This window comes from Mesocricetus auratus, unplaced genomic scaffold, assembly GCF_017639785.1.
Source record: "Mesocricetus auratus isolate SY011 unplaced genomic scaffold, BCM_Maur_2.0 Super-Scaffold_100676, whole genome shotgun sequence".
NCBI classification, from domain to species: Eukaryota; Metazoa; Chordata; class Mammalia; order Rodentia; family Cricetidae; genus Mesocricetus; species Mesocricetus auratus.
Genome location: NW_024429266.1, coordinates 13,209,010 through 13,221,726, shown reverse-complemented (window position 1 = coordinate 13,221,726; position 12,717 = coordinate 13,209,010). Strand labels below are relative to the sequence as shown.

At 41.8% G+C, this 12,717-nt stretch overlaps 1 protein-coding gene across 1 annotated transcript in view; it reads left to right on the top strand.

Annotated features, from left to right (window-relative positions):
* The window catches only part of Acbd3 (acyl-CoA binding domain containing 3), a 31,200-nt gene extending 22,056 nt beyond the window's left edge, over positions 1-9,144 (top strand). Inside the window, exons 6-8 of the mRNA XM_005078136.4 lie at positions 926-1,112; positions 2,566-2,850; positions 6,896-9,144. Coding sequence (XP_005078193.1) covers positions 926-1,112; positions 2,566-2,850; positions 6,896-7,107 — 684 coding nt within the window. The 3' untranslated portion in view covers positions 7,108-9,144. The remainder of the gene's footprint in view (positions 1-925; positions 1,113-2,565; positions 2,851-6,895) is intronic.
* Positions 9,145-12,717: the final 3,573 nt, after the last annotated feature.

The following is a 12,717-nucleotide window of genomic DNA, read 5'->3' as shown; positions in this document are numbered from 1 at the left end:
TTAGGTTTTTGTTGTTGTTTTCTACTTCAGCCTGTGAGTGCTGTGCTTGGTGCAGGCATACTTAGCATACCCAGTTTTGTAGTTTGAAAGGGTTTCAGTGTGTATCCCTGGTTGGCCTAGCATTCATTATGTAGATCAGGCTAGCCTCAAACTCACAGAGATCTGCCTGACTCTGCCTTCTGAGTGCCAGTATTAATGATGTGTGCCATTATGCCCTATATGTAGTTGAATTTTTTGTTTGTTTGTTTTGTTTTGTTTTTGGTTTTTTTGAGACAGGGTTTCTCTGTGGCTTTGGAGGCTGTCCTGGAACTCGCTTGGTAGTCCAGGCTGGTCTCGAACTCACAGAGATCCGCCTGCCTCTGCCTCCCGAGTGCTGGGAATGTAGTTGAATTTTATTTTTTAAAATAAACAAAAAACATTTTCTTCTCCTCAGTTTTGTTTTTTCGAGACAGGGTTTCTCTGTGGCTTTGGAGGCTGTCCTGGGATTCGCTCTGTAGACCAGGCTGGCCTCGAACTCACAGAGATCCGCCTGCCTCTGCCTCCCTAGTGCTGGATTAAAGGCGTGCACAACCAACGCCCGGCTCTTCTCAGTTTTAAGAATATATATATATATATATGTATTAAGAAGATATATATATATATATATATATCACAGCTGGGCATGGTGACACATGCCCTTAGAAGGCAGTGGCATGCTACGGTACTTAATTTTGCCTTTAGTAATTTTATCTGAGATTGAGTTTAATCATGTTTAGTTGTCAACTGGTAGTATATTAATATTTATTACAGATATGATAAAAACTGGCAAAGTTAATTAGTAATTTCTTAGCATGCTTTAGTGTAGAGTGAATGCGTGCGTCACACCTCACTCCTGGTAGTGTTAGCCTTTCTGATGAGAGGATCTTAACTTCTTCTCAATTTGTAGGCAGCATTACAGAAGCAACAAGAAGTAGCAGTGACTGGGGCCTCATTGCCTACATCATCAAAAGTGAATGCAACTGGAGCAAGTGACATGATGTCAGTTAATGGACAGGCCAAAACCCACACTGTCAATTCTGAAAAAGAAACTGAGCCAGAAGTGGCAGAAGAAGCCTTGGAAAATGGACCAAAAGGTATAGTTTAGCATATCTGTTTGTCCATCCAGAAGTCATTCTCTAGACCTCATGAAAAGCAAAAACCAGGAAGACTGGTTCTGACTGGGTTCTGAGAGCACTTACATGTGCGCTGTTGACACAGACATAGAATATCGGGGCTGGGGATAGGTTTAGTTGCTTAACATTCACGAAGCCCTGGGTTCCATTTGAAGCAGCACATAAAACTGGGTGTGGTGCTACATGCCCGTTATCTATCCTAGCAGAAATTTGTTCCTTTAGACATCTGTCAGAGTCACCAATTACAGCTCCTAGTTCTGGGACTGTTCTGTGACCATTAGTTTCTTTAAAGTATAATTTTCCTAACTTTAATTTTAGGCAGTTGAGGATGGGGGAAATTCAAATAGGGTTCTTGTTGTTGTTATTTGGTTTTGTTTTTTCACTTTAGCCTCTTCGTGCAATGATGGATCTAAGCATACTTAGCCAAGGAAGATTCCTGAAACCCATTCTGCTCTTCCTTGACTTTTTAGAACAAGTAACAGAGAAATAGCTTCAGAAAAGACCTTCTTTGGTCTCTTACCAGAGTTTATGCCACTATTTGTTTCACATTAGTTCGTTTATTCTGTGTATGTATGTGCACACACAAGGAGGTCAGAAGAGAACTTGCAAAATTGTTTTTTCTCCCTCTAGTGTGTGGATTCTGATGAATAAGCTCAAGTTCTCAAGCTTGGTGGCAGTGCCTTTACCTGCTGAGGCATCTCATGGGATTTTGTTTTGTTTTGTTTTGTTTTTGATTTGAGACAGCATTTCACTATGTAGCTCTGGCTGGCCTCCAACTCAGAGACATCTATCTGCTTCTGCTGCAGTGTGTGTGCTGGGATTAAAGGCATGCTCCACCACAACTCTTGTTTTGTTTTGGGACAGCTCAGGGTAGTCGTAAGCTCCCTGTGCTAAGATGACTTTGAACTCCACATCCTAGTTTGTGTAGTGCTAGTAATTGGTCCAGGGATCTGTGAGTGCCAGGCAAGCACTCTCAGTTGAGCTACAGCCCTGCCAGTGTTTACAAATGGGAGGAAATCCTTTTGTTAGTAAGTCTGACTAATTTAAGTGGAAAATCTGCTGCCTGCGGCAGTACACGTGACATTTGTCCCTCCCAGGTGGTTCTAAGATTGTTCAGGGTTTTCTTTTTCTCTTAGCTCTTTTCAGAAAGGCCTTAGGACCTCAGGATGCTCCAGATTAAGACTTCTCAACACATAGAGTGAAATGAAAGCAGAGTGTTAGGAGAAATCACTTGTAAGATTGTGCTGTGATGATCTCCGAATAGCTGACCTTGGATTTTATAATAACCACAGAGGCTTTTCTGTTCCCCTCCATCTTTGGTCTGAGCTATTTGTCCTTGGTGTCAGAACACAGGTGCCCTGTGCAGGTGTAAGAGCCTTTTCTCTTCAGCTTTTGTAAACCCTGTTGCCTTTAGAATCTCTTCCAGTGATTGCAGCTCCATCCATGTGGACAAGACCACAGATCAAAGACTTTAAAGAAAAGATTCGGCAGGATGCAGATTCTGTGATCACAGTACGACGAGGAGAAGTAGTCACCGTTAGAGTCCCCACTCATGAAGAAGGATCATACCTCTTCTGGGAATTTGCTACAGACAGTTATGACATTGGGTTTGGGGTTTATTTTGAGTGGACAGACTCTCCAAATGCTGCTGTCAGCGTGCATGTCAGCGAGTCCAGTGACGACGATGAAGAGGAGGAAGGTAGGGTTTTGTCCATCTCCGGTAGCCATGAGCGTTCTTCTGCTGAACTCTTCGTGTACGAGGGTACTCTATTATTTGGCAACTGGTGGGCAGGAGAGAAACCTGAATACAGTGAAACTAGACTTGGATGTCATGACAGAGAGGAGATAGTATTTTTGAAATGTCACGCGGCTGGGCGTTAGTGGTGGATGCCTTTAATCCCAGCACTCTGGAGGTAGAGGCAGGTGAATCTTTGTGAATTCGAGGCCAGCTGGTCTACAGAGCCAGTTCCAGGACAGCCTCCAAAGCAATACAGAGAAACCCTGTCTCGAAAAACAAAAAACAACAAAAACAAAAAAGTTATTCTTGGAAGTGCATTGAATGGACATGAGTCCATATTACTTTAAAAATAGACCAGTTGCTCTTGGGCCTGGAGAGTCGGCTCAGCAGTTAAGAGCACTGGTTTCTCTCCCACAGGCTCCCAGTTCAAAGTTCAATTCCCAGCCCCACATGACAGCTCACAACTGTCTGTAACTCCAACTGCAGGGAATCCCACACCCTGACACAGACATACATGCAGGCAACATACCATTGTCCATAAGATAATAATTAATTAACTAATTAATTAAAATAAAGTGCTTTTAAATCACATTGCACACTTTGACACCACTGGGTCACATATGGGAGCAAATAGAACAGTTAGACCATAGACATTTATTATGTATTTTAACAATTCATACTAGTCAGTCTGATTTGTTCTATGCCATTTTCTATGTGAGCCATCATAGTGTTCAAGGAATTTCCATACATCCTGCAGATTGACTATCATCCCAGGAAATTCAATTCCTTAATTACTTCACAGGTCCAGGTTTGACCTGGTGAATATCAAAACATTTGCTGTTTTGTCTTGCGTTTCTTCTTCTTCTTCTTCTTCTTCTTCTTCTTCTTCTTCTTCTTCTTCTTCTTCTTCTTCTTCTTCTTCTTCTTCTTCTTCCTCTTCCTCTTCCTCTTCCTCTTCCTCTTCCTCTTCTTTTTTTTTTTTTAAGGCTAGGTACCACTGTGTTGCCCTGACTATTCTAGAACTCATTACGTAGACCAGACTGGCCTCAAACTCAAAGAAATCTACCTGCATCTGCCTGCTAAGTGCTGTGATTAAAGTGTGCACCACCACCTCTGGCTTGGCATTTTGTTGTTTTTAAGATTTTTTTTTTTAAGCCAGGCAGTGGTGGTGCATGCCTTTAATCCCAGCACTCGGGAGGCAGAGGCAGGCAGATATCTGAGTTTGAGACCAAACTAGTCTACAGAGATAGTTCCAGGATAGCCAGGAATATGCAGAGAAAGCCTGTCTCAAAAAAGAAGGAAAGCTTGTGTTTGTCTGAAAGAGCTTTGTGACCACCATATAAGAATCTTGCTGAAGGGTATTTTCAGTGGTAGGGTTTATGTTCTGTATATAAAAGAGCCCAACACTGTGGAAATAAAAATGGAAAAGAGACAAAGTTAGTTCTTAGCTCTGGCCAGATGTGATTGCTCTCACCTGTAATCTCAGCACTGAGGAGGCTGAGGTTGGAAGATCATGATGTGTTTGAGGCTAGTTTGGACTATATAGTGAATTCCAGTTCAGCCTGGCCTACTAAGAGAGACTATGTCTCAAAAACCTAAGGGGAAAGGGCTGGAGAGATGGCTCAGCAACTAGGAGCATTCCCTTTAGCAGAGGACGCAGGCTTGATTCCCAGCACCCACATGGTTGTTTGTAACCGCCCATAACTACATCCAGAGGAACCAGTGTCCTCCTCTGGCTTCTGCCAGCACCAGGCATGCACTCTTGTACATGTATACATGCAGGTCAGAGCCCCATACACATACAATAAATAAATCTTTTCTAAAAAGTAAGGAGGAGGAAAATAAGTTGCTCTGAGGTTTGGTTAATGTTCTTCTGCCTTGCCCATTAGAATTTTTTTTTAATTACTTTTTGTTCTGAACCCCTGACTGATAACAGTTTTGGGGTTATTGACATTGGGGCAATAACTGGTAAAGGGAGCTGGAGTGATGGATGGCTCTTCCTGCTCTTACAGAGGACTCAGGTTCAGTTCCCACCACTGATGGGCTCTGAACTGCCTGCAACTTCAGTTCCAGGGTTTGGACACCCCCATCCGGCTCCACACACCTGATTGTATATGGTATACATACTGACAAGTAGGTATACGCACACACAAATAAAAATTAAAATATAAGGGAATTTTAAGCTTAAAAAGAACTGGTAAAAGATAGCTGAGGTCCTTGACCTTAGCTCTACTGTGTGTGTCTCGAGGAGAAAATGGCATTGCCTACCCATATTCCATTCCTGGAGCTCACTTTGTAGACCAGACCTGCCCCGGTTTCCCTTGGGATAGAATTGTAGGCATGAGCCACTTTTCTACATCTCCTACCTTTTTTGGGAGGGTAGAGGGTTGTTTTGGTTTGGTTTCTTCAAGACAGGGTTTCTCTGTGTAACAGTTCTGGCTGTCCTGGAACTCACTCTGTAGACCAGGCTGGCCTAAAACTCACAGAGATCCACCTGCCTCTGCCTCTTGAGTACTGGGATTAAAGGTGTGCACCACCACTGCCTGGCATTTTTAACTTATTAAATTGTACATTGTATTTATCTTTTTTTTCTTCACGTTTATTTATTCAGTATTTAATATATATGAGTGCCCTGTCTGCATGTACACCAGCATGCCAGAAGAGGGGATCAGATCCCACTATAGATGGTTGTGAGCTACCATGTGGTTGCTGAGAATTAAACCTGGGTCCTCTGGAACTAACTCTTGTAGACCAGGCTGGTCTTGAACTCACAGAGATCCGCCTGCCTCTGCCTCCCGAGTGCTGGGATTAAAGCTACAGCTAATTTCTTAACAACTAAGCCATCTCTCCAATCTTCAATATATTTATCTTTGTTGTTGTTGTTTTTTGTTTTTTTCTGAGACAGGGTTTCTCTGTATTGTTTTGGAGGCTGTCCTGCAACTCGCTCTGTAGACCAGGCTGGCCACGAACTTGCAGAGATCTGCCTGCATCTGCCTCCCCAGTGCTGGGATTAAAGGCATGCACCAGCAACACCCAGTAATATGTTTATCTTAATGAACCAATATTGATAATGGTGTTGGTAAATTTGTCTGTCAGATTTTATTTGTTTTTAGTTTTTAACTAATGTTCCAAGATCTATTCCAAGGTGCCACATAACATAATTGGTCCTATTTCCTCAAATTCCCCTTGAGAGTTTCTCATGCTTTTAAAATTCCTGACTGTGGCCATTGACATACAATTAATAGATGTTGCCAGGATTTACTCTGCCATGTTATAAACCTGACAGTCTTTTATCTTCTATGCTGAAGTTCCATTGACCTCTTTTCCTTGAGGTTGTTTATATATAATATCTTAGACTGAGACAATTTGGCATAATTATCTCATTCTTACAAGCTTCTAGAAGTGTTTTCCCCCATCTTGGTACCATTATAGCCAATAAAACTAGTAACAGTAACAGTCTGTGATCAGAGCTGATTTTTTTATCTGTTTGTATCATCTTTGTGTTAAACAGGCTTAGTTGAAATAATTGAATTTGTGGCTGTGTCTGAATGCCTCACTACTGGGGTTTGTATATTAAGATACACAGAAATAGTTGTCTGCCCAGGCTCCCTTCCACTGTTTCTAAAGTGATGGTGGCCTCATTGTGGAAGAGATCAGCATAGCATTGTCTTTGGTGTTTCATGAGCAAGATAGTTTTATGTAAGTAGGAGTTAGGAATTGAGTGGATATGGCATGGGAAAAATAAGGCTGGGAAATGTGAGCAGTGATAACCTAAAGGACTAGGGTACAGGTTGTTACCCTACCTGACATTTGTCACTGGACTCCAGAGCCCAGCACCTGTGCATAGTGGGATCAGGCACTCAAGTGACTAATGCATGCCTTGGTGCAAGAGTTGGAGACTTAATTCCTAACAGATTCTCAGAGAGTGCAGTTTCATTGCTTGATGCATAAGGTGATTTTCCTGGATCTATCATTTGACTTATGTCTGTTTTTCCCTTTCTCACAGAAAATGTCACTTGTGAAGAGAAAGCCAAAAAGAATGCCAACAAGCCTCTGTTGGATGAGATTGTGCCTGTGTACCGGCGGGACTGTCATGAGGAAGTGTATGCAGGCAGCCACCAGTATCCAGGGAGGGGAGTCTATCTCCTCAAGTTTGATAACTCCTACTCCTTGTGGAGGTCCAAGTCAGTCTACTACAGAGTCTATTACACTAGATAAAGCTGATGTTACAGAGCCTGGAGTCTTAAGACTGGACAGAAGATGACATTAATTTCTTTTGACTTTGGTGGCGCATTGGAGTCAGTGTTTACCTTCTTGATTTTGTTCTGATGGCTTGTGAACTCTTTCTGGGAACCAGGATTGTCTGAGACTCTAGCATTGATGCTCTGAGGTTAAAAACAGTTCGGAAGACTCGTCTAGCCCATGGGTGCTGACCAGCAGAGCCACTAGTGGATACTGGAGTTACGTGAGCTACGTGCTAGATACTCAGCCTCCAAAATAAACATCCCAGGGTCAACCCAACCTGGCTGGTGTTAGTCCATTGCTGTCTGCTCCGCGTTCTCCCAGAGCCCACAGGTACAGCACTATTAGGAATGCTGCTGTTGTAGTCTACATCAGCTTTGATTGAAACTCAACAATTTGAAACTTAAAAACTCAAGACTTCATGGATTATAGTAGAAAAAGAAATGACCTCAACTTGGTCTTACCTGAGTGACCCAGGTTGTTTTTGCTTTGGATACAGCTATTTAGTTAGTTATGTTACAGAGAATTATTTTCTGAGAGAATCTTAAACTTAGACTATTCAAACTCAGTAGATAATTGACATGTAAAGATACATAGGACAGCTAAGCACCCTTTCTACAGGTCCCTCCGACTCTCAGGCCTTTTCTTCATTTACCATTCACACTACTGCTAACGAAACTAGTTGGATTTTTGTTTTGTTTTGTTTTTGATATAGCTTTGAAACATCTCAAATTGAACTTATTTTGTGTAAAAAGCATACAGCCAGGAGTTTTATGAACTCATATTGGCACCTACTGAATTAAAATATGCAAAAGCATTTAATGTAATTCAGCATTTGAGGAGTACCTTCGCACTAATAGAAAATCACTGCCAGGGACAGTTCAAATTCCTTCCTATTTATTATTAGGGCACAGACTCCACGATCCCAGTTTGGAATTACATATTAGAGAAAATTGGAAATGCACAGGCCCCTGCTTAGATGTTACAGCTTTAATCTGTAGTGTGTCTTGCTGATGGGAAAAGGTACGTCTTTGGTTTTCTTAGAAAAAAAAATCCATATTCATTATTTCTAATCTGTATAAGTGGTTAAGTATACAGAGGGAGGGTGGGATAGGTAAATAGTGACAGAGACAGTATATGCCTTGTGTTATTTTGTCACTGAAAAACTTAGATTTAGTTTTGACATCACAGACTGCTTCCACCAGGGATCCCATTGGCTAGCTACAGTGTGCACAGTTCACTACAGTCAGGCTGCAGGTGTTCGTCAGCTGCATTTCTTTCTGCTTTTAATACCTGGTTTTATAGGTATTTAAATGTGTTCTCTTTTGGTTGTTAAGAAACTGGATTTTTTTTTCTCCTAACCAGTGCTTAATCTATGTTTTTGAATTTTGATCCAGAAGTAGTCAAATGTCTATGCTGTTACATCCAGAATATTCATTAGGCTGCACCACAGCTCTTATGTATATATAGAAACCACAGAGTTAGAATTTTTTAATGAGAAAAATACTGTATTTAAAATGTAAAATAAACTTTTAAAAAGCAGGCACTAATATATATTTCTTTCAGCCTTTGATTACAGTTTTGTCCTTGCACATATTAAGATAAATTGTCTTCTAGAAATACTGTTCTTGGGAGGGAGCAGTGTATGTCACTTTACATAGCAGTCTATGTCATGCGCTCATATCTGAACATTTTGGTTCTAAACTTTTTTATCACCGTTGGCTGTTGATTAGTACCCGTCCAAGTGCGATTTCAAAAAGATCGTGAAAGTAATATATTTAATCAATTAAAATGTTTATCTGTAACTTGTTGATGTTTCTCTTAATACAGTGCCCTGAAGCTGCATTTAGATAGAATAAGAAGAAAGGCCTTAGATGGTCTTTTCTGTTTGTTTAGTTGAAGAATACCAAACTCTTTCTGATCAGCTAGTTTTCCCTGTGAGTTGCAATGGACTTTCAATGAGAAGTGTGGCTGTTCATCCTAGATGACCAGCTTATAAAGTCATTTTGCAGAGCTGCCCTGTCTGGTCTTTGCTGTGATGTGGGGTGATAGTCTATTTTATAATAGCTCCTGGGGTGTGTAGCCTCTAATTGGTATAGGTGGTCACAGAGCTTAAGACCACACTGGATGCAAGGTACTAGGGTTTGTTTTATGTTTCTGCATTTTGTTTTGTTTTGAAATTTGGAGACAAGTGAGCTGATTATGTTGATAGCCGTGTGGTATACCTTGGTGTCAAACCCAAGAACGGTTAAGGGGAGCTGTTGTGATAGCCGCTTACTCTGGAGGCCGAGCTTGTGTCTTCCTCACCCACCTTACAGAAGAGAAGAAGCAGCTGCATCTAGATCATAAATGGCTGCAGTTGTCTCTGAAGATTAGGATGTGACGCTGTAGCAGCCCAGACCATCTTTGCTTCATTCCAAAGCTTTTCTTTTAATGCAGCCTAAAAATGCATGCCAGTGTATCTATTAGGGGTAGAGCAAATCTTAATTCACTTCTAGTCACAAACTTTTTAAAATGCGTATGAATCAGTAACTAGACGTTAGAATGTTGGCATGTGGCCCAGGCTGGCCTCAGACTTACTATTGTAACCCATGCTGCCTTGAATTCTTCGTCCTCCTGCTTCTGCCCTGAGTGCTGAGAGTATAGATGTGTAAGACTGTACCCAGCCAGTGTCAGACTTTTTAAATTTATTTATTCATGTGTATGGGTGTTTGCCTATATGTATGCCTGTGCATCATGTTCCCACCTAGTTCATGCAAAGGTCAGAAGAGGCATTGGACACCCTGGAGCAGGATTTCAGACAGCTGAGTTACTGTGTGGATGCTGGAAACTGAACCCAGGTCCTCTGGAAGAGCAGCCAGTGCAACTAACCACTGAGCATCTCTAGCTCCTGTTAACTTTTTTTTACCTGCAGTCCTTTTGCTGAATTGGGTTGGGTTACTTTGTTTGCTTTATTTGGTTTTTTTTTTTTTTTTTTTTTTTTTTTTTAAGTGAGAAGTTTTATTAAAAGGGGGGGTAAGGAAAGAGAAAAGAGGTGAAGAGACGCAGAGACAGAGGACAGAAGAGAAGAGAGAGACAGGAAAAGCCCTGCCTGCCCCAGGCGAGCAGTGGGAAGAGAGAAGAGAAAGTTTATTTGGTTTTTTTAGAGTAAATTATTGCCCCTCTTACATAACCGTGCTTTGATCTCATTGTTCTGGCAGTTTCCAAGCGCTTAGCCATATTTTCCAGTTATGATAAAATGTAGGTGCACTGAACTACCTCCATTTTATGAGGTCGAACAGCCCTTTGTGAGCCGTGAATTGGTTATCTTATGAGGGTACATACCATCTGTGAGCCGTGAATTGACTGTTTGAATTATTTGATCAGGTTCTTAATTTGGTACAGGAAATTAAGTGGGCTGGCTTTGCCATGGAATTGACACTGCCCTTTTTGTCCAGGGTCTAACTTTGTAGCCCAGGCTGGCTTCAAACTCACAATGATGCTTCTGCCTCAGCCTCCTGTGTTCTGGGACCACAGGCATGAACCACTGCTCCTGGATGAACGCTCGTTTTGAATGTAGGCAGTCAGAATGAGGTAGAAGTACAAGTTGAAACATTTGTTGTATTTCTGAATAATCAGTACACATTGAATTATACATGTACACATTGTTAACTTTAAAAGTATACCTAGTGGTTACAGAGATGGTACTGCTCTTCCAGAGGACCCGGGTTCAGTTCCTAGCATCCACATCAGGCTGCTCACAACTATAACTTAAGTTCCAGGGAATCTGGTGTTCTTTTCTGGCCTCCTTGGGCATCCATACACCTGTGAGCATACTAGTGCAAACACAGACATGCATACACATAAATAAAAATAAATCTCTTCTAAAGAAATTCTAGGTAGTTTTGGAAAACTTTTGCAGATACTAAATACAGGTCAAATAACCAGTATCCTACATGCTGGATAACACAAATGTTTCTGGTTCTAGGCGTTTTCAGATATTGGAATGTTTCTATAGATACTATGAGATGCCTTGGGCCTGAGTGTGAGCACGATAGTCATTTCTGTTTGATGTTTGATATGCATGTTACACTCTTAGCCTGAAGAAGAGTGTATTTCATACGTGGAGTCTGCCTGTTTGACTGTAGCCCGTCAGGCGAGGTTAGCCACAGATGTTTCTCCACCTGGGCATCAGTGCCCAGGAAGAATTTGGAGCCTGGAGTTTGCAGGTGGTTCCGAAGGTGAGGCTCTCTCTTCTGTGCTTGCTTGACCAGCTGAGTTCATCCTCAGAACCCCGCGTGAGGACAGGAGAGACCCGTGTTCCACAAAGTCGTCCTCTAGTTTCCACATGTGAACTGTGGCATGTATATGCCCTCATACACATACACACTATAATAAAGTTTAATTAAAAAAATGAAATTCACGGTGTTTCCCTGGTAACTGCTAATAGGATAGAGCATTCCTTCTGTTGATTGAATTTCTTCTACTGGGGGCTGGGGAGATGGCTCAGCGGTTAAGAGCACTGACTATTCTTCCAGAGGTCCTAAGTTAAATTCCCAACAACCACATGGTGACTAGCAGCCACCTTGAATGAGATCTGGTGCCCTCTGCTGGCATGAATTTCCTCTCCTGAAAATTTCCTGTGTGGTGGCGCACGCCTTTAATCCCAGCACTTGGGAGGCAGAGGCAGGTGGATCTCTGTGATTTCGAGGCCAGGCTGCACGACAGCCTCCAAAACAATACAGAGAAACCCTGTCTCGTAAAACCAAAAAAGAAAAGAAAATTTCCTGCGTCCTTTACCCATTTCAATTAAGCAATTTTTTTTAGATTTATTTTTATTGTGTGCGTGTGTGTTCCCTGCACGTATGCCTGTGTACACAAGTCTGCATGGTGCCCACGGAGGTCAGAAGAGGGTGTCAGATACACTGGAACAAGTTAGGGATGGCTGTGACCTGCCATGATGGGACCTGAACCTGTGCAAGAAAAGTAAGCTCTCTCAACCACTGAGCCATCATTGGATAATTTTATATGATTGTATTTAATTGAGTTTAAGCTGGGTGTGGTAGTACGTGCCTTAAGTTCCATTACTCAGAGCCAAGTGCCTCTCAGTGGGTTTGAGGCCAGACTGGTCTCTAGGATAGCTAGGGCCACATAGGCCACCTCTAAATATACACATAGTTTACAAGGCTGCAAATGGCTCAGTGGATAAAAGCACCTGCCACCAATCTCGAGGACCTGAGTTCAATCCCCAGGGTGGGAGGAGGACTTCTGAAAATTGCTCTCTGACCTCCACATTTCAAATCATGGCACACCCTCCCACATATACACTTGTACACAAAAAGGTTTAAAAACATTTCCCAATTCTAGTGTGTGTGGTGTGTGTGTGTGCATAGAAGTTTTAAGTTGTTAGTTTTTATTCCTGTATGCATTTTTGCTTTTTTCCATATGTATAAGTTTCTGTACTGTTAGATTGATGTTTGTCCATTTACATATATTTTAATTTTGGTGTTTTGTTTGTTTGTTTGTTTCTCAAGATAGAGTGTCTTGAATTTGGGGTTTCTATTGCTGTGAAGAGGTACCATGACCATGATGACTCTTGTCCTGGAA